Source organism: Cajanus cajan, chromosome 11 (assembly GCF_000230855.2).
Source record: "Cajanus cajan strain Asha chromosome 11, NIPB_CcT2T_4, whole genome shotgun sequence".
NCBI classification, from domain to species: domain Eukaryota; kingdom Viridiplantae; phylum Streptophyta; class Magnoliopsida; order Fabales; family Fabaceae; genus Cajanus; species Cajanus cajan.
The window spans coordinates 7,244,645-7,267,226 of NC_138527.1; the positions used below are offsets into that span (position 1 = coordinate 7,244,645).

Consider the following 22,582-nt stretch of genomic DNA (forward strand, 5'->3'; position numbering starts at 1 on the left):
CCGGCTAATGAAGTATATGGGAGTTTGCTTTTTGTCATTCTCCTGTACCAGTGCTGCGCTAAGAGCATTGTCTTCCACTGCAAGGTATAATAAAAGGTCAGCTTGGTAAGTCGGTTTGGAGAGGATGGGGGGAGCTGACAAGAATTGCTGGAAGTTGGTGAAAGCTTGTTCACATTGGTTATTCCAAGAGAATTCTTTTGGCTTTTTAAGTAAATGGAAGATAGGCTTGGTTTTTTCTGCTAGCTTCGGAATAAACCGAGATAGCGAAGCAAGTCTTCCTACCAACCTCAACACCTCTTTGTGATTTTTGGGACTTCTCATACTGATCAACGCCTGACATTTGTCGGGATTTGCCTCAATTCCTCTACAAGTTATCATAAATCCCAAGAATTTGCCTCCATGAACTCCGAAAACACATTTCTCCGGGTTTAATCTCATGTTATGCTTGCGGATTTGCTTGAAAATCTCTTCCAGATCTCGGACATGATTTTCAGGGGATTTTGTCTTGATGACCATGTCGTCAACATACACCTCGAGATAAAGGGCATAACATGGTAGCAATAATTAGCTTGTTCCGTGATAAAGGCAGTGTGCTCCTCATCTGGAGGGTACATCAAAATTTGGTTGTACCCTGAATAGGCATCCAGAAAACTGAGTATGGCATACCCTGAAGCTCCATCAACCAATCTGTCAATGCTGGGAAGTGGATAGGCGTCTTTTGGATAGGATTTATTCAAATCAGTGTAATCAACACACATACGCCATTTGCCATTGGATTTTTTAACCATTACCACATTGGCTAACCAAGTGGTGTATTTGATTTCTCTGATGAACCCGACATTCAAAAGCTTTTGCGTTTCGGCCTTGACTGCTTCTCTTCTTTCACCGCCAATCTTTCTTTGCTTCTGAGATATAGGTCGTGCCTCTCTGTGGATGGCTAACCGATGACAAATGAAATTGGGATCTATCCCAGGCATTTCTGCACTACTCCATGCAAAAAGATCAGCATTTTCAGTAAGTATTGACATGATTTTACCTTGGACATTAGGTTCAATATGCTTGCCAATCTTGGTGCATTGGTTTGGCTTCTTGCCAATCTGAAACTCAATCAACTCGTCAACGGGATCAGTTCGGTGGTCATGCATATCAATTCGGGGATCTAAGTCGGCCATTTCCCTTGTACCGATGTGAGCAATGACAGGAGAAGTTGACACTTCAGGTTGATGATTTGGGGGTGTAATCTTCAAACTTTCAGCATAGCATTTCCTTGCAATTTGTTGATTAGCCTTTACAGCTATTATGTGTCCATCAGTGCCTGGGAACTTCATAGTTAGATGAGGCGTTGATACGACTGCTCCTAATTGATTCAACGTTGGTCTCCTGATAAGGATGTTATAAGAGGTGGCAGCATCAACCAGCAAATATTTCACCAGGATTCTCCTTGAGTTTTGAGTTGTGCCAAAAGAAGTTAGTAATTCAATAAAACCACGAGTATGAACTCGCTCACCTGCGAACCCGACGAGAGGCTCGGAGTATGGTTGAATCATACTATGAGGAATGTCAAGCTTCAAGAAAGTCGGCCAATACAGAACATCGGCGGAACTACCTTGGTCAACCAACGTTTTTTGGACCTCCCAATTGGCCACCTCAACTGAGATGACCATTGGATCGTCTTGGTTCAAACTGATACCTTCATAGTCATCATCTGTGAAAATGATAGGAAGAGTCAGAGTTTTTGACTTAGATCCCGAGTTATGGCAATTGTTGACGTTTTGGACAATGCGTAGATGTCGCTTCCTGGCTGAGTTAGAACTTCCTCCTCCTGCAAACCCTCAAGAGATGGTGTGGATGACTCCACGTATGTTATTTCCCTCTAAGGATTTATCCATATGTTGTGGATCAGCGCTGTTTGTTCTTGGTTTGCTCTCCTCACGTGTATTTGTTTGAGGATAATGGCTTTGTTCAGATCGTCCTTGATAATTCTGATATCGTCCTTGATATCAGCCAGGAAATTTGCCACGTCCTCTTCCACGTCCTCGGAAGCCCCCACGAGAAGCTTTGCCGCGTTGGATATATTGTCCAAGTTGGCCAGCTTGAATGAGTTCTTCAATTCGATCTTTGAGGCTCCAACATTCTTCTGTTGCATGTCTGTAATTTCTATGATAACGGCAATGCTTGCTCTTATCAGCGTTGACCAGATTGTGTGCCGGTGGGGGTAGAGAGATCAAATCTGCATGGTTAGCTTCCTCCAAAATGTTAACACGAGGAGCATTAAGAGGTGTGTAAAATTCATACCTGGGACCTCGTGATTGACGAGGTCTTTTTGATCTCTGGTCAATATGAGCCTTTGAGCTTTCCCTGGTACTAGACTCGCCCTTAGTGGTGAAACTGTCGCGGACAGAATTACGGAACTCGACGTGTTCCTCTATTTGAATATATCCAGCTGCACGTGCTCTGAGTTCATCCATGCTTGCCGGTTGATGTCGGCAAAGACTGTCAACAAATGGCCCAGGTTTGAGTGCCATAAGCATGGAATGAAGGGCGACCTCCGGATTAAGATTGCGGATTTTTATAGAAACGTTCGCAAAATGTTCCATAAAATGTCTCAAAGACTCATCATCTTGTTGTCGCAAATTTGAGAGCGCGGCCGATGTGATATGATGTGGTCTGCTAGTGGCATACTGGGCGGAGAAAAGTCGTACCAAGGTGTTGAAGTTGTCAATCGATCTGGATGGCAGTTGGGTGTACCAACTAAGAGCAGCGCCTTTGAGGGAAGTCAGAAATACACGGCACATGATGGCATCGTTGTTTGTGTAAAGGTTGATTTGAGTGATATAGGCGTCGATGTGCTCATCGGGGTCTGTAGTGCCATCATATCGCTCAATATTCAACGGCTTCCAAGCAGTTGGAAGGGGAACTTCCATGATTCCATCAACAAATGGGTGTCGATGAACCGAGTGGTGATTGTCAATCGGACGACTGATATGGGTATGTTCGGAACGATGAGTCCGAGTTGGGTTTGATGGATAAGTAGGATCTGGGGAAGAATGATGTTCTTCGGTGGCAGGGGAAACATGACTGGCATGATGTGTGTATGGTGGCTGATGTTGCTGCCATTGAGTTCTGAAAGCAGCATGCTCAGCACGCATTTGTTGGAGATCGGCTTCATGTTGCTTACGAAGATTCTCCATTGCTTCTGCATGTTGCTGTCGCATCAATTCTATCTGCTCGAGTAACCGTCATAGAACTAGATTGTCTTCCATATTTGATGTGTTTCTATGTGCTGTACTCGTCGCTGTGTTGGCTTGGCTTTGGGTTGAAACCATAAGGATGACGGAGGAAAAATTTCACCAGGCCCTCCTTCTAGCGCCAAATGTACTTACACGAATCAGGTAGGACTCCTAACTCGGATAAGTCATCTCCCTAGTTCTGGTCCAACCAAGATCGTATGAGATCGGTCGTTGGGGTGTGTCTTTTCTCTCTCTGCTCTCCTCGTTCGAGCGTCTTGGAGGTACCTGCAAAAAGGACTCCGAAGATCAAGTCAGTTGCCTATCCAATATCGTGTATTGCTTATATCATTACCTATCGTGGTTTCCCGAGTAACCGTGGTGTAACTGCTGTATGGTTATCTTTTGAGGGTTCTCTCCCGGTTGAGTCAATGTTCGATGTTGTTAATATGCCGAGGTGTATCACCGATCTTCTTTCTTTTGTTCAAACATTATTTAGTCAACCCATAAGTATACCCAAGCCTAATTCCTTAGAGAAAGAGCCTAGGAATATATATTAAATATCAATTCCTTGAATATCTAATATATGTTCTCTCATTAAAGACTAGGGTTTGAGACTACTAATGGGTCAAGCTCCATTCCTAGATACAATTTTCATTAGGTATTTTGTTTCAAAGCTAGTTTTAAGGGTTATTTTCCAACACCCAATGAACCTTATATCAAGCAATGGGAGATCAATCCAAAGCAAGCATTAAAAATAGAAACACATTACAACAATGAATGAAATAAGCATTTATCATTGATAGGATAGAAAATACACAAGAGTTTAGTTGGTTATATCTAACCTCACAAAAATAGGTACAACCACTCAAAACTATGAGGGCAAAGAAAAAATAGAGATGGAAGAACCGAAGGAAAGATCCACACACGGCATAGTCCTAAGCTTTGGGAATCCCTTCCACAACTCCTAAAAATTGCCCCTTGTGTGAATGAGGCAAAAACCCTAAAAAATGTGTTCAAATACGAGCTGGATGAGTTAAGGTAGGTTTTACACGCTCGACGCAATATAACTTAGCTCTCGACGCAATAGTCTTCCAGAGAATTGTTGTTCTCTGGCTAGAATAAAGCGCGGGTACAGATGTGCCCAACGCAATAGTGAAATTCAGAGAGTGATGTTCTCTGTCTTGAGCAGGCCCGACGCAATAACATATAAGCTCCGCACAAAGTGCTTTCTCCTACTCCTTAACTCTTCATTTTTGGCTCTTTCAAGTTCTAATCCCATGGATCCTCAGCATCAAACTCTTCTACTCAATACATACACAAAAAATGAGGTGTATCAGGGTATTGTTAGATGATTTTCGAGTTAACTTTGTATGCACAAAAATTGAATCAAAAGAGAACAAATATTATGCAAGATGGAATGAAGGAGTTGAATTTGCTCAATAATTAGTATCAAAAAGTAAGTAGAAATGGGACTTAACAACATCCAATCCCTAGGTTAGATGGTATGCTAGATGAGTTTCATGGAGCACTCATATTTTCTAAAATTGATCTTAAATTTGGTTACCATCAGATAAGAATCAAAAAAGGAGATACACTACTAGAAAAATTAATATTTGTGACGAATTTTGTGACGGAAAAAATAGCATCGCTAATAGTGACGCATTTTGTGAGGGAATTTTAAGTTTTGTGACGGACTAGAATTTATTGACTTTTGTGACGGATTTTGTGACGGAATATATTCCGTCTCTAAAAAACCGTCACAAATTTCATCGCTAAATAAAAAAAATGTTTGTGACGGATTTTGTGACGGAATGAACTTCGTCTCTAAAAATCCGTCACAAATTTCGTCACTAAAATGAAAAAATTTAGTGACGGATTGTTCCCTCTCAAAATTCCATCACAAATAGGTTAAAATATTTTGTGAAAAATTTGTGACAAATTGTTCCCTCTCAAAATATTAAATTTTATTTATGAAACTTTTATATTTAAGAATTATGCATAATTAAAGAAAATATGTTAAATTTTTTTTAAAAAAATAATAAAATTAAAAATATTTTATTTCATTAAAGGACTGAAAAAATTATGAAATTCATTTAATTAAATAAAAAATTGTCAATTTTGAACATAAGAAACTAAGACATTCATTAAAAATATTTATAAAAAAACTTGTGAAATTAAAAAAAAAAAAAAAAGAATATTAATTTAATTTTGGCTTAATTACATTTTTGATCCCTCAAGTATTGTAATTGTGCAATTTTGATCCCTAAGATTTTAATTGGATAATTTTAGTCCCTAAAGGATTGTAATTGTGCAATTTTAGTCGTTTAATTTTTAATTGAACAATTATAGTCCCTCAAAAATCATAATTGTGCAATTTGAATCTCTCCCATTAAAAATTTAATAATTTTAAAATTTTAATATATATATATATCTATAACAATAGATAAAGGGGATACAGTGATTTGGTTTCCACAAATTTCAGGACTAATTTACCCTTTATCTATATGTTGTCTTCCTTAATTTATATGGATATAACCGGAAACAGAAAAAATTGGGTTTTAAAATCACACATGTGGCTATCATCTCTTTCACTTTCCAAACCCACCAACTACTTTCACATTCATAATTTCTCTTCAACTCCCAATAACTTTTTATTGTACGTCAGAATTTTTTTTGGGTTTGGGCAAACCAAAACCTATCCTAAAAATTTATGGGAATTGTTGTTTCTTCCTTCTGGCTTATTATTGTACTCATTTATTGTCTTCCATTATAGGTGCTTCGACATATATAACTTCAAATTGGTCAAATTCTCAACGTGAAATTTAGCCCGTGATGCCCAGGTAAAATCTTTTTGTATTTTTTTTTGTATAATTTATTCATAATGTCATCTGTTAAAAATGTCAACGGCTTTCAAGTGATGATATCTATTTTCATCCAAACAAACATATAAAGAACAAATTTTTGTGAAAACCCAAAAAAAAAATTGTTGCGAATGTCAGTGGGACAGTCAAGAAACTTCAAAATCACAAAAGAGTTGGAATGGAATGAGCGAGAATCCAAAAGGGGAGTGTAGAAGCAGTGAAAAAGAAGGGCACAATAGGAATAAGCATCAGAGAAAGAACCTGCGAGGGTGTTGAACAAGAACAAAGTGAGCGATTGGAAACAAAAAATGGACGTGACGGTTTTTTTTTTTATTTTTTATTCACATTTACGGTTTTTCTGTTTCTTGCGTCAATTGCATTGCATGCTTCTATTTTTAATTCCGTCTTTTTACATCATCGAATACATTGGTGTTTCATACTATCTGCTTTCTCTTTATTTTTTTGCTTTCCTTTCTATGTTCATAATTTTCATAAAGAGAAACAGGCTGTCTCTTCTCCTTTTTTCTCTCTCTTTTGGTATGGTGTGGTTGTGCCCATGGTCCTGTTTCGGTTTCTGTTTCCTTTCACAGAAGAATCAAATCAATTCTTCACCTCAATTTATTCATTCAATTCAGTTTTTCAATTTTTTTCCCAAAAATAAAAATCAAAACTTTGCTTTAAACATGTAACCCATCATTAGATTTAAACATGTAACCCATCATTAGATTTAAAATTTAAAATTTAAAATTTAAAATTTACAATTTAAAATAAAAAATTTAAAATTTAAAATTTAAAATTTAAAATTTAAAATATAAAATATAAAATTTAAAATTTAAAATTTAAAATGTAAAATTTAAATTTTAAAAGTTAAAATTTAAAATTCGTAATTTAGCATTTAAAATTTAAAATTTAAGATTTAAACTTTAAACTTAAATATATATTACATTTGAATTTGTATTAAAATATAGTTATATATATTTAAACTTTTAAATGTATTAAGATAGTAACTTTAAATATGATTTCTTTATAATTATAAAATTTAAAATTTAAAATTTAAAATTTATAATTTATAATTTATAATTTATAATTTATAATTTATAATTTATAATTTATAATTTATAATTTATAATTTATAATTTATAATTTATAATTTATAATTTATAATTTATAATTTATAATTTATAGTTTATAATTTATAATTTAAAATTTAAAATTTATAATTTATAATTTAAAATTTAAAATTTAAAATTTAAAATTTAAAATTTATAATTTATAATTTATAATTTAAAATTTATAATTTATAATTTATAATTTATAATTTATAATTTAAAATTTATAATTTAAAATTTAAAATTTATAATTTATAATTTAAAATTTAAAATTTAAAATTTAAAATTTAAAATTTAAAATTAAAATTTAAAACATAAAATTGTAAAATATACAGTTTAAAATTTTAAATTATAAATTTAAAGTTTAAAGTTTAAAATTTAAAATTTAAAATCTAAAGTCTAAAATCTAAAATCTAAAATTTCAATTTTAAGATTTAAGATTTAAAATTTAAAATTTAAACTTTATAATTTAAAATTTAAAATTTAAAACAAAATTTTAAAATTTATAATTTAAAATCTACAGTGTAAAATTTAAAATTATAAATTTAAAGTTTAAAGTTTAAAATTTAAAATATAAAATCTAAAATCTAAAGTCTAAAATTTAAAATTTAAAACCTAAAATTTAATATTTAAATTTTAAATTTTAAATTTTAAAATTTTAAATTTGTAATTTAAAATTTAAAATTTAAATTTTAACATTTAAAATTCAAAAACAAAAAATTAAAAATTAAAAATTAGGCGTACATTAAATTTGAATTCTTAATAAAATATAGTTATTTTATACATATTTTTAACTAAATATTTATAAATCTATTAAGATAGTAATTTTAAATGTGAATTTTTTATAATTACAAAGGGAAAAAAACGAATTCAGAAAATAAAGATTCTTTAAATATAAATTTTAAAATTTAAAATTTGAAATGTAAACTTTAAACTTATAAAATTTAAAATTTAAAGTTTATATTTTTAAATTTAAAATTTAAAATTTAAAATTTAAAATCTATAATTTAAAATCTATAATTTAAAATTTAAAATTTAAAATCTATAATTTACTACAAAGCATAACTGTCATATGCAATAACTGTCATATGCAGTTTAAAATCTATAATTTAAAATTTAATATTTAAAGTTTGAATTTTAAAATTTAAAATTTAAAATCTAAAATCTAAAATCTAAAATCTAAAATTTCAAACTTCAGATTTAAAATTTAAAATTTAAAATTTAAAATTTAAAATTTAAAATTTAAAATTTAAAATTTAAAATTTAAAATTTAAAATTTAAAATTTAAAATTTAAAATTTAAAATTTAAAATTTAAAATTTAAAATTTAAAATAAAATTTATAACTTAAAATTGTAAAATCTACAGTTTAAAATTTTAAATTATAAATTTAAAGTTTAAAGTTTAAAATTTAAAATTTAAAATCTAAAGTCTAAAATCTAAAATCAATTTTAAGATTTAAAATTTAAAATTTAAAATTTAAACTTTATAATATAAAATTTAAAATTTAAAACAAAATTTTAAAATTTAAAATTTAAAATTTAAAATTAATCATATATTAAATCTGGATTCTTAATAAAATATAGTTATATATTTAAATTTATAAATCTATTAAGACAGTAATTTTAAATGTGAATTTTTTATAATTTCAATGGGAAAAAATGAATTCAGAAATTAGAGATTCTTTAAATATAAATTTTAAAATTTAAAATTTAAAATGTAAACTTTAAACTTATAAAATTTTAAATTTAAAGTTTAAATTTTTAATTTTCAAATTTCAAATTTAAAATCTATAATTTAAAATCTGCTATTTAAAATTTATAATTTAAAATTTAAAATTTAAAATCTATAATTTACTACAAACCATAACTGTCATATGCAATAACTGTCATATGCAGTTTAAAATCTATAATTTAAAATTTAAAATTTAAAGTTTAAATTTTAAAATTTAAAATTTAAAGTTTAAATTTTAAAATTTAAAATTTAAAATCTAAAATCTAAAATCTAAAATCTAAAATCTAAAATCTAAAATCTAAAATCTAAAATCTAAAATCTAAAATCTAAAATCTAAAATTTCAAACTTCAGATTTAAAATTTAAAATCTAAAATTTAAAATTTAAAATTTACAATTTACAATTTACAATTTAAAATTTAAAATTTAAAATTTAAAATTTAAAATTTAAAATTTAAAATTTAAAATTTAAAATTTAAAATTTAAAATTTAAAATTTAAATTTAAAAATTTAAAATTTAAATTTAAAAATTTAAAATTTAAATTTTAAAATTTAAAATTTAAAATTTAAAATTTAAAATTTAAAATTTAAAATTTAAAATTTAAAATTTAAAATTTAAAATTTAAAATTTAAAATTTAAAATTTAAAATTTAAAATTTAAAATTTAAAATTTAAAATTTAAAATTTAAAATTTAAAATTTAAAATTTAAAATTTAAAATTTAAAATTTAAAATTTAAAATTTAAAATTTAAAATTTAAAATTTAAAATTTAAAATTTAAAATTTAAAATTTAAAATTTAAAATTTAAAATTTAAAATTTAAAATTTAAAATTTAAAATTTAAAATTTAAAATTTAAAATTTAAAATAAAATTTAAAACTTAAAGGTTCTACATTTGAGACAAAACATGCGATCATTACAAGATCCTAATTTTGCAGAATATCTAATGCGCATTGGAGACGGTAATGAACCTACCAAATTGGATGATATGGTCAAAGTTCCCCATCAAATTGAAATAACATGGGAAGGGGAAAATTCAATACAAAAACTTATTCGTGACACATTTCCACATTTAGAATCTCATACATGGGATGCTTCTTATATGGTAGAAAGAGCCATACTAACACCAAAAAATGAGGATGTTCAAAAGCTTAATGACATTATCATCAACCATTTCCTAGGAGAAGAATGAAATTTGTTATCATTTGATGAGGTTGAAGGGGACACACACAACTTATATCAACAAAAATACTTGCACTCTATTACTCCAGGTGGTTTTCCACCACATAATCTGAAGGTTAAAAAAGCTGCACCGTTAATGTTGTTGCGAAACATAGATCCTAAAGTTGGCTTATGTAATGGAACAAGGTTATTATGCCGTGGATTCTTTATGAATATGTTGGATGTTGAAATCCTAACAGGTCATAATGCTGGAAAGAGATATTTTTTTCCCCGGATTAAACATAAGACAATAGAAAGTGCAGGACTTCCCTTTATACTTATTAGGAAGCAATTTCCTGTAAAACTAAGTTTTGCAATTACCATAAATAAGTCACAGGGACAAACAATACCCAATGTTGGAATTTATCTTCCGCGACATGTTTTTGGTCATGGTCAATTATATGTTGCTTTGTCAAGAGGTGTTTCTCAAGTTTCAACGAAAATTCTTATTAAAGAAGGAAAACTTGAAGGGGAAGATGGAAACTTTACGAAAAATATTGTTTTTAAAGAAATTTGGTTATCTCAAAATCAGGTGTTGCCCCTTTTAATTTATAACTATGATGGATTTAGATTAATACTTGATACTGATATACAAAAACTAAAATTTGTTTCTTTTATTTTTTTATCTACAGTCAAATTAAGATGCAAGGAGATCCTCCAGTTATATGAAGAGATCAATAGAAAGAATTTGAATATGTATTTTGACAAACACGTAAGTGATAACATATTTATTTACTTTTTTTTATGAAACTTTATTATCATCTATTTTTAATTATATTACTTATATTTACTAGGAGGATGACTTTCAAAAATTATGGAATATTTGGAAGGACAATGATTCACTCTCAACAATTTCTCTCATTGACAACAAGGTTCAATTTAATTCATGCTTAGACTTCATATTTTGTTATTGCTTATCTATTTAAATTGTATTTTCTTTGTGACAGGTTCATCGTTTAAAAGTATATTCTATTGGGTGGAGTTCTACAGTAATAGTAGATAAAACACAACTTTGGAAAATGGTGAAAAAAGAATTGTTGTCTCAAAAATTAGAAAGGTAATATAATAATATGGTTCTAAAAATAGTTTATATGTGATAATTTCATATATATAAAAATATAGTTGTATTATTACCTAATTTAAATAAATTCTAAACTCATATTTTTTACAATAATAGGACACTTGAAAATGCAAGATCGAGTAATATCTGTCATATTAACAACTTTCATGCAAGAAAAGATATTTCCATTTTTGAGGTTGTGGTAATTTTTTTCATAACACATAAAAATTTACATCAAATATTAAATCTGTCATATTGATACTTAACACTCTATTATTTGTTTATGCAATTTTTTAAAGTTAAAGAAATTATGGACGATGTATTTTATAAAGAATTAAAATTTATTCTCGAAAGGTATGACATTATGCAATTTATTTAATTATTAATTATTTAAAATGATATTTATTATTTATTGACATTTAATTTCGTTAATTTCTTTCATAATTTGCAGGGAAGCTATAAATCGTCCTGAAGCGAATTCATTATTTGATCTTCCTATTAAAAAAAATTTATCATGGAAAAATTGCATTTGATTATTATATATATTATTTTATTTCATCATTGCAAACATAATTATGTAGAACATAAATTTTTCTTTTATATGAACTGGCCTTCTATTATGTCTTGATTATGATGCACTTCATCAATGAACAATGATTGAATTAATCATATTATATTGTGTAAAATTATTTATACAATTATATGTCAAAAATGAATTCATTCAATCGATGCGTTATTTTAAAGTTACGATAAAATTCATATAGAGGCACGAAGTGCCTCGGCCCCGCTAGTATATAATAATAATAATTTAAAATTATACAATTATTTGCTTATTTAAGTTAACATATACTATAATTTTTATTAATGTAACAAATGATATATATTTATTATTACTAAATAAATAAAATTGATATATTATTAATAATTTAATATTGCTAATAAATTAATATAATATTTTTAGTATATTTATAGATAAATTGATAATTTGATAAATATAACTTAGTATATATTAATATATTTTTACAAAAATATAAATATAGTATATAAGATATGTATATTTATATTTTTGTAAAAGTATATTAATATATAATAAGTTATATTTATCAAATTATTAGTTTATGTATAAATATACTAATAATATTATTGATATTAATTTATGAATAATATTATAAATTAAAGTAAAGAAATTAGAAGTGTCAATTTATTTTTCTAAGTTATTGATTTCTTATTTTTTAGTTTAGTTGTTTATTGAAAAATATCTTTCTAATTTCATAATTTTATAATTTTAAAGTGTAAATTTTTAATTAAAAAATTAAAAGTTTCTTATTTTATGTTAACTAGCGGGGCCGAGGCACTTCGTGCCTCTATATGAGTTTAAAGTTTACATTTTAAATTTTAAATTTTATAAGTTTAAAGTTTACATTTTAAAAACTGTTTCAGGAAAAAGTTGGATCTGGCTTGTCTCTAGATCAAAAGTAGGGGAATCTTGATAATTCAGAAACTGGAATTGGTGAGTACCTAAGTTGCTGGAGTTTTGTTATTGTGTTTTTGTATTATTTATTCTGTATATAGTTTTGAACCCACCCAGGCATGTAGTTTTGGTTGCAATAATTTATATATATTGTTCCTAGAATTTATTAAGTTTTACTTTTAGGTGTAATGTGTTGATGAAGTTATACTGTGCATTCATGTTCATAAGTAACATAGGATGGAGTCAATATTGAACAAAGATATATTACTGAGAAGGTTTCTGATTTACTGAAGGTATTTATAACCTTTTTATCATTCAATTTTTATAATTATTACTGTTAGAGTTTTACTATATGAGAACATATGAATATAATATGTTGGACAATAGTAATGAGTTATTATATACAGTTGATTAATTGTACAAATTAAATACGCAAGATCTTGAATCAATAATTGTTCCATTAACATACTATAAACGCATTTTTCAATGATTGTTTGCATCTGATAGGATTATATAGCACACTTAGTTACTTGTTATTAAATTTCAGAAGACAAATGTTATTGTTTAGTCCAGAATAATAGGCTCTGGTAATCGATTACAAGACTTGGTAATCGATTACAACGGTTTAGTTTCAAGTTGTAAAGTTTAAATTCAAATTTGAAATTTTCATCTTCTGGTAATCGATTACAAGAAATGGGTAATCGATTACCAGAGAACCTTTTAATAAGTAAATTTCGAACATATGATTTTCATTGTCTAGTAATCGATTACATGTATAGGTAATCGATTACCAGACTCTTAAAAACAATGGTTTCCTCAAATTTAGTCATCAACAGTTAGTGAGGGATTCATCCCAGTTAGTGACGGATAAAATCCGTCGCAAATTGTGACGGAATTCTGGCGTCGCAAATTGTGACGGATTCTACTTAATTAAAGTCATCACAGTTTGTGACGGATTTAATCCCTCACAAATTGCGAGGGATTTAATCCCTCACAAATTGCGAGGGATTTAATCCCTCACAAATTGCGAGGGATTTAATCCCTCACAAATTGCGAGGGATTTTTATTAATTTCTAAACATTTATTATTAGAAATTAGTGACGGAAATTATACTGTTTGTGATGCCTTAATTCCGTCACTAATTGTGACGGAGAAAATAATCCGTCACTAAATATTTTGTGACGCCAAATTTTGTGACGGAATCATTTCCGTCACAAATTCCGTCACAAATTCCGTCACTAATTGATTTGTGACGGATTTTATCAAAATTAGTGACGGATTTGTTCCCTCTCTAATTTTAATTTTTCTAGTAGTGATAAACGAAAAACTGCTTTTAAGACCAAGTTTGGATTGTATGAATGGCTAGTCATGCCTTTTGGCTTGACCAACGCTTCTAGCCCTCTCATGAGGCTGATGAACCATGTTTTTACGGATTATATAGGTAGGTTTGTAGTAGTATTTTGACGATATCCTTATTTATAGCAAAAGCCTTAATGAACATATAAGCCATCTTAGGGATGTTTTAATCATTCTTAGGGACAACCATCTCTATGCCAACTTAGAAAAAATGTACATTTTGTCAAGAAAATGTAAACCTTTTGGGATTTATAGTTGGAAAAAAGGGAGTCAAGGTTGACCTTGAAAAGGTTAAGGCCATCCAAGATTGGTCCACCCCTAAGATTGTAGGAGACATTAAAAGCTTCCATGGCCTCGCATGCTTCTATAGGAGGTTTGTTAACCAATTTAATTGGTTTGGTTTGGATTGTTGGATTTGTCAGATTGATTTGATCCATTGAACACCCTTATCAACAAATATGTAATTTTTTTTAATTTATATTTAAAACTAGAAGAATTAATAAGTAAAAACTACTAAAATTAATACATCATTATTTTGTTTTATAAAATTAAGGCTTAAATATGTTTTTAGTCTCTTAAATTTAAGGTAAATTTGATTTTAGTCCCTCAAATTTAAAACGGGTCTTTTTAACTCTTTTAATTTCAAAAAATTTTATTTTAGTCCTTATACTGCAAATTTTGTTAAGAATGTGTTAAATACTATCGCATAAAATCTATTTACTAGTATCCATACTATTGAAAACATCACAATAAACCTACCTGATGGTGCATAACTATATTAATCTATCACATTCAAATATGTTATTGGTGACCTGAGACACTAAAATATTTGAAAATTACAAGACTAAAAACCAACACAACTCCCACACCTACTCTTGATACATCACATTCTAGCTCAAAAATTTTAGAAAAATCAAGGATAACTAGTATAGGTGTATTGGAGAGTTTATCCTTTAAAGCTTAGAAAGTCTTCAGTTGTTTCTCAGCCTAGAAAAATGGTAAATTCTTTTTCACCAACTCAAATGATGTGGATTGGAAAACTCATAAGCCAGACTTCGTTGCTTCTAAATTCACAAGGATCTAACTTTATAAACGCTAAACAAATCATGCTATAAACACATCAACAATGAGATGGAGAAGTTCTATAGCAGTCACTGTGTTGGTAAAAAAAAATGTAATGGTAGTGAGTGATAAATTCATTCGGCGTAGGACTTGAAACTGTGTATGGAATTCAGGAATTCGAAGTGTAGGTGAAGGTGGTGAGTTCTCACTATCTCAACACAAGTTTAGTGCAGTGTAACTCTGCTGCCTGCAACAACACAAAATTGGGATGGCTTTCTTTGAAATTTATATGGGGAAAGCAAAGACAAATTTCGGAGCTCAGTAACTTGGGACATTGCTACCAATCTTGACAAATTATAAGGAACTCAATACTAAGAGGTGATTCTGACTTAATTTGTGTCCAGTGTGACCTTATCATAACAGTAAATTATTCTAACACAACTATAAGGTTTAGTGAGATTGCACGCATACTTTTTTTTTTTTTTTTTTTTTTTTAAGATTTATAGTAACTTCCCTTTTAGTTTATGATGCACAGAAATGTTACCCATATTGGATAGGACATATTTGATATAGCGATACGATTATTTTAAAATATATAAGATATGATGTGTCACATACATATTTTTATATATATAAATGTTTATAAAATATAATGAATGTGTAATTGCAATTTTGATTAAAATTCATAAACATAATAAATATATAATTGTAATTTTGCAAATCTAAAATCAAAACATAGTTATTGTACATTACTAAAAACAAAAACAAAAATATAATAAATCAATTCATCATATATTATTTCCTATTATTTACAAATAAAAATAATACTATCAATCTCATTTCTTTTTGAAAATCATCAATAAAGAGGACAATTTTCATTTTTAGTGCATAAAGACAATGTTTCTATCTTTCTATATTAAACATGTTGATTTTTATTTTACTCAAACATGTTTATATATATTATTTAGCCGTATTAGATTTTCATAATATTTTTAAGACTTTGATACTTTTTTTATACATATCACTGATAACTATTAGTGAATTATCATAGAGTATCCAAATAAAATAAAATTTGTATAGTATTTTTAAAGTTTTGGATATTTCATCAATATATATCAGTAAAATATTGAAGAATTTCAATATCAAATATGTATTGAATGTGGCTAAGTTCAAAATGAAGTATCCATGCTTCATAGCTTTAATCAGATCACAATGAAATTTTATTTAAACAATCAAGAGATTAATGTAATGTCAAAAGGGTGTTAGTGTAGTGTTTATCAAACAATTAATGAGTTAGTATAAATGTAGGAAAAGTATGGATGTGTGCAAGGCTGACTGAAGGATGAGGCTAACAAGGCACTTGCTTTAGACCCTTTTAAAAAATATATATTTTATACCAAATTTTATACGATTTTTTTTTCAAGGTCCAACAACTTAAGTCATTTTTCTCATTCTTAAAAATTTATTTTAAAAGGTATATCTATAAAAGATATATAAATATAGTTACTTTCTTTTTCAAGATTTATCTCTAAAATATTTTTATTGTTTTTGTCAAAAAAATTTATTAATTTTAAAAAAGTCTCACCTTAAGATTTATTTCAAGTCTAATAATATGTTGCATCGACTTGGATGTGTGTAATTTCAAGAGAGTGCCTATCTAATTTACCCTTACCATAACGCATAGCTATAAAAGTCATGGTTTGCTAGGATAGTCATCCGAACGCCATATAACTAACAGCCTGTCTAGCATTAAAAATACGACAGTAATTTCTTAGGTAAATGTTTTATTGAATTATCCCATTTTCATTTTTGCAACTAGGCACAAAAAATTGATCATGAAATTAAATCCTCACTGTATGATATGAAGAGAACAGCCTAACAGATGTATATGCTGATAAATTTGAAAATTACCAGGCTTGAAGCGGTGATGTCACAGAAGCCACAATCTTATATATCTTCAAAGTACAACAGAGAAATTGATGTAAGAGCATGGGCTAAAGGCCCAACCACTATAACTATGGCCAGGAGATTACTTGAAGACTTGTCTGCTTCAGAGCTTAGTGAGCTCAATGGGCTTGGTGGGCCTAGGGTGCTTCTCACTTGGACCTTACTTGATTGAACACCATGTTTTATTGCATTTTCTTAGCATAAGAAGTTACTTTGATTTTGGTCTTGTATTATGACCATAGATTAGGGTTTTTGTGTTTGGGCTTATATTTGGGCTTCTTGGGTTTTGGGCTTTTGATACCCAATATTAGGCTCATTCTTCTTCTTGTAATTTTTCCTATTCATTGTATTTTCTTGACTATTGTATTTAGGTCATTAGATTAGGGTTTAAGGAGGATTAGTAGTTTAATTGGATTAGGTTAAACTAGATTTAATTTAGGATACATTTAAGTTGCATTTTAAGTCACATGTTTCACGCCACCTTGGCTGAACATGTGTGACTTAAAATTAACCCTAAATGCATCCTAAATCACACCTAAATGCACCTAGCCTAATGTGACAGGACATGACATGTTTGTGTGAAGTTTTGAATTCAAAATTTTTGAATTTTGAATTCAAAACTTGGCGCCACATGTGACTCCTTCACATTGGCGCCAAGTGCCTTGAAACCGGATCTTTTATATTGCCTCCTTCACATTTTGTAGCTCACTTTGAACATTATTTGAAATTTGAGAGCCTTGTGCCGAGTTTCCCTTCAAAGTCTTCGTGAGAGAAAGTGAGCTTCACCTCAGGAACCCTACTAGGTTTCCTCCTCTTTAAAGTGAGCCTTCCCTTGCTTCTTAAGCTTGGATGCTTCCATCCAAGGCTTAAGCCTTTTCTAAATCCGAGATTCATCTTCCATCTTGTCTTCAATCCATTCGGTTCCAAGCTCCTTGAAGAAGATCCGTGACTTGGTGAAGAATAAGAGAAGAACAACATTCACTCCTCCTACCTTTGCTATCAGAAATGAAGGATATAAAGATGATAAAGATATTTAATTTGATGGAAGCACTGAAGTATTAAAATGAAGATAAATTCATTTGTATGCATCAACTCAGACAAATATAAGTAGTGTTCTGAACAGTTAGTTCATGGAGTCATATGATAACCAATGCATCAGAGTTGCTAAAGAAAAAATTACTAGGTGAAAGTGGTTATATATGTTGACTTAAATATTTAAAATTGTAGGAGATGGTGAGAAACATGAGGGTATGATTATGCATAGACATTAGTCAGGGAGTTCACATTTGCAAATTTTACTATTAGAGGGAAGATAATTGCAGGATTCACATTGATTCGGTTTTGTTGCATATTTTTTGGGTTCTCTGATTGAAATTCCACCAAAGAACCAAGACACACTTTTGGAAGTTGAAGGATAGATCTATAAATTTTTGGAGGATTGAAGTACACATGGATAGTTGAACACTTGAACGAATTAAAATCACTTGCAAATTTTTTAAAATATCACATTCAAAAACCCTCACTCGAAGGGTTTCTTTCCAATGAAACAAGCAAGGGATCTCCCCCACAAGCATCAATATGAGACAAACATTAATTGGGCACTGTTGTGACTAGTAGGCACACCCAAACGTTTCCTTCTTCAGAATTGAACTTAGTTTCTTTTTTGGAAGTGCAACTTGCATTCCACTTTATATAGCCATTAAAGATCCCACATTTAGATCAAATTAATGTATATAGTGGAAAATAACCCTCATATAACAAGACAAATTGATAAAATTGAGTTAGGTTAAATTTACATTCTAATATGATATCATAGTATATTTTAATGATAGTTTTTGAACTTGTCAAACTACCTATTATTGGATTGTTATTGTCATAGTATATTTTAATGGTAGTTCTTGTTCTTGAACTCTCCGATCTTGGGTGTGAGGACTGTTCGTATGATGAAAATAATGTATATAAATGGGAGTGAGAGAAACAATTCTCACTCTACAAGTCTCTTTTATAAAGTTGAGTAAGGTCTATATCCACATTTAAGATTAACCTTTCTTAGATTGCAGGCAATGTAATAAAAATGATATTTATGAATTTCAATTCAATAACCTGAAAATCAATAGAGATTTGCATGCAGCAATACGAACATGCCTACCTTTCCTATTGTAATAAAAAGTTATGAATGAACTATAATCAATACACACCAGAAAACTGATAGTAGCTGCAGTTGTACTTTGTTGAAATTGATTGCATCTTCAAGTTGTATGTGAATAACTATGATGTCTCTATTGTTTGTGATTCAGGGGAAGAATATGCCAAGGATGGAGAAAGGAAAGGTTTGGGTGGAATTTGCAACGAGCTAATGTTTCCTTCCATCATTTCCACCACTTTACTCATTGCAGGTCGATTGGAAGGGTCGGTTTGTATGCACCACAAACTCACTATTGTCATTTTTCTCACCATTTCTTTATCACTTTGGTTTTTAATACATCGCAATTGAAACTCTTGGTTTAATTCAAGATGGCTGTAAATCCAATGTGGAAAGTAATTTTCACTTGAAAAATCAACTCTGCCATTAGTATTAATCTCTCTTGCACCAAGCATTTCCAAGACCATCATTCCATAACTATAGACATCTGATTTATGTGACACTCCACCAAAATTTCTGCAGAACAATTCAGGAGCAATATATCCTACAGTTCCCCTTGCAACCAGCATTGATATAGTACTTTTTTCTCTTGGACATATTTTAGCAAGCCCAAAATCTGATATTTTGGGGCCAAACAACTCATCTAGCAGTATATTGTGAGGTTTAATGTCAAAATGCAAGATTCTAGTGTTACAACCCTTATGCAAATACTCTAATCCTCTAGCAACACCAATGGAAATATTGTACATAGTTCTGCAGTTCAATGTGAGTTTAAGCCTCAAAGGATCTTTCTCTTCATATATGAACTTTTCAAGAGATCCATTGGGCATATACTCGTATATGAGAACTCTTTTGGAGCCTTCAAGACAAAATCCTAGTAAACTGACAATGTTAACATGAGAAGTCATGCTAATGCTAGCAACTTCATTGATGAATTCTTCTCCATCACCTTTTAATTTACTTAAAATCTTCACTGCCACAAGACTTCCATTTTGTAACCTCCCTTTGTATACACTACCATACCCTCCTTGGCCTAATTTGTATCTGAAGGAGTTGGTCATTTTCTTTACTTCCAAATAACTCATGTTGCTTCAGAAAATTCTCAATCATCAGGTAAGTGGGATTCTCCTTGTGGCCACAGTATCTTCGTAAGATGCAAGCCAAGACCATCAAAATTCCCAGTGCTCCACCAACAGAAGTAGCTGAAGGTTTATTTCATTAAGAAGTTAGAATCAGAAAAAAAAAAAAAAAAATTATACCCTGTAAGATAATGTATTTTCATATTGGCTTTTTCCTCCCCTTTTTCGTATTCAATCACAGTTGTCTTCATTAGAATTAATATGATGGGCTTATATTAGAGAACTCCATCAACCAGAGAAGAGATTCAACCTACTATGGAATAAGGATAACTAATAACATAGGTTCAAAGTTAAATAAATAATAGGCAATGGCATAGATAATCAAGGTAGAAAACGTTGTACCTGCTACCACTATCTTCACCTTTTCACTAGCTTTCTCTGCAAAACAGAGAAAAGGCGAAAAAAAGTCATTAAAACCATAACTAGGAACAGTCTTAATAATTTAGATCAGTAAAAATAATCATTCGATACTCATAGGTGACACTTGTATAAGAATCAGCCTTTGTATGATCATAAAATATCCTGGAAGTTTAGTTTCTATAGCCCTTAATTTACAAGTACTAATAAGCACATTGATGAAGTAAAACTTAAAATCTATTAGATTTAAAGTTTGCATAGATATAAGTTATTTAAGTTTTTATGTTTGTTCTTAAACCTTATAAATAGATTTAAAGTCTATTTGAATACAAATTTAAAAATAATTTAAAATATATTGAAAAACATTTCTATTTTTTGTTCAAATAAACTCTTAAAATTAATTTAATCTTACAAAATTAATTTTTAAGAGTAAGATTGTCACCTTACCATTAAAGTGTACATTAAGAACATCTATATTTATTTATTCATGGATCAAATTTAATAATGCTGTAAGTTGATATTTTAGAAAAAATCAAGTCCTACATAGATGCTATATATGACTAAAATAGAATATATTAGAAGAAGAAAAATTATTTTACAAATGGATTGTAAGAACCAGTCCCAAATCCAATTTTATAAGACATTTCACAATAAAAACTAGTAGGAAGAAACTTTTTTCCATGTATATATATATATATAGGTACCTTGTGCACAAAAGAACTTCCCTTGGTTATCAAGTTGACACCGCCCCCCGCTAAGATAGTAACAAGAAGAACAATCACGCGACACCTCCACACGGACAGGAATATCAGCTGACACATATTCAAAGAGGCTTCCATCGGGGTTAGGCACAAGCCCCGCATCTCTGATCGGAAGCCGAACCATCGAACACGCTTCAAATTCAGAATAACTCAGAGACTCATCATCCGCAGTAGTATTAGCCGTGTCGTAGAAGATGTCATCATCGGGGCACGTCGTAGACTTGGAAAACGACGAGTTCGAAGACGGCGTGACGCTGAGCGCGCGGTTGCATCTGAACAGCGTAACGTTCGTGAAACGGAGCGAAAGGAAAGGCGAGGTGGTGTCCAAGCCGGTGTAGTTGGTGCTGAAGACGCCGCACCTTCTGGACAGCAGGAGCGTGCGGAGGTCATCGTCCCTGAACAAAACGGTGTCGTGATCGCGCGTGATGTAGAACCATGTTCCTTTGTTTTTGATGGTTTTGATGGCGTCGGGGTCGCGGTCGCCGCAACCGTGTATGACCAGCAGGCCGCAGAGAGGGTGTTTGGTGTCGGTGTAGGGGAAGTGCATGGTGCCGAGGTTGCCGCAGTCGAAGGAGGGTGGACACTTTGCCCTTGCGCCGGAGATGAGGAGGACAATGGTGGAGAGGAAGAGGGTGCGAAACGCGTGATTCTTCATGTAATAAGAGAAGAGAGGCGATTGAGAGTGGAGGGTGTTGCAGAGGGAAGTGGACGAGGCAAAAGTTGGAACGGAACAAAAAAAGAACAAGAAGAAGAAGATGGTCTTGACGGATGCTGTACTTGTTGACTTTGAACGCGTTTGCCAAGACTTGCTATAACGTGGTTTGGACTTTTGAACGATTCTTGAGTGAAGAAAGATCTTTGTCATTCAATATAGAGCATGGAATTGATGTTTTTTCTAGAACACGTGTAGGTGTAGTCTGTACTATAAGGGTTCTCACCAAAACTAGTTTGGACGCTGATATTATTAAAATAATAAATTTAAGTCTAATTAAATCTTATAAAATTAAGTGAGAGTTGTTTTTTATTTATATATTATTTAATTATCTGAATTTTTTTCGATATATTCAAGTGAGATTCCCTTTCAAAGATGTTCTCACCAAGAATAGCTTGGACGCTCATGTGTTCAACCAAGATTT

General features: G+C 30.1%; 2 protein-coding genes and 1 pseudogene across 2 annotated transcripts; 1 reads left to right on the forward strand and 2 right to left on the reverse strand.

Annotated features, from left to right (window-relative positions):
- Nucleotides 1–2,000: 2,000 nt before the first annotated feature.
- LOC109787969 (uncharacterized) lies at nucleotides 2,001–3,215 on the reverse strand. The gene has a single exon (XM_020349215.2). It carries the CDS (start codon nucleotides 3,213–3,215, stop codon nucleotides 2,001–2,003), a length of 1,215 nt encoding a protein of 404 aa, XP_020204804.2.
- Nucleotides 3,216–3,448: 233 nt separating this feature from the next.
- LOC145953321 (uncharacterized) lies at nucleotides 3,449–12,097 on the forward strand (annotated as a pseudogene).
- Nucleotides 12,098–18,996: 6,899 nt separating this feature from the next.
- LOC109790113 (rust resistance kinase Lr10) lies at nucleotides 18,997–22,338 on the reverse strand. Its single transcript, XM_083066552.1, is given in 4 exon segments — nucleotides 18,997–20,272; nucleotides 20,274–20,391; nucleotides 20,671–20,706; nucleotides 21,390–22,338. Coding segments are annotated over 4 exon segments (2,034 nt in total). The 5' UTR covers nucleotides 22,312–22,338; the 3' UTR covers nucleotides 18,997–19,314.
- Between the last annotated feature and the right edge of the window lie 244 nt (nucleotides 22,339–22,582).

What these genes read in the sequence shown, in the direction of transcription:
- LOC109787969 (XM_020349215.2), bottom strand. Translation starts at nt 3,215, where the DNA reads ATGCGACAGCAACATGCAGAAGCAATGGAGAATCTTCGTAAGCAACAT.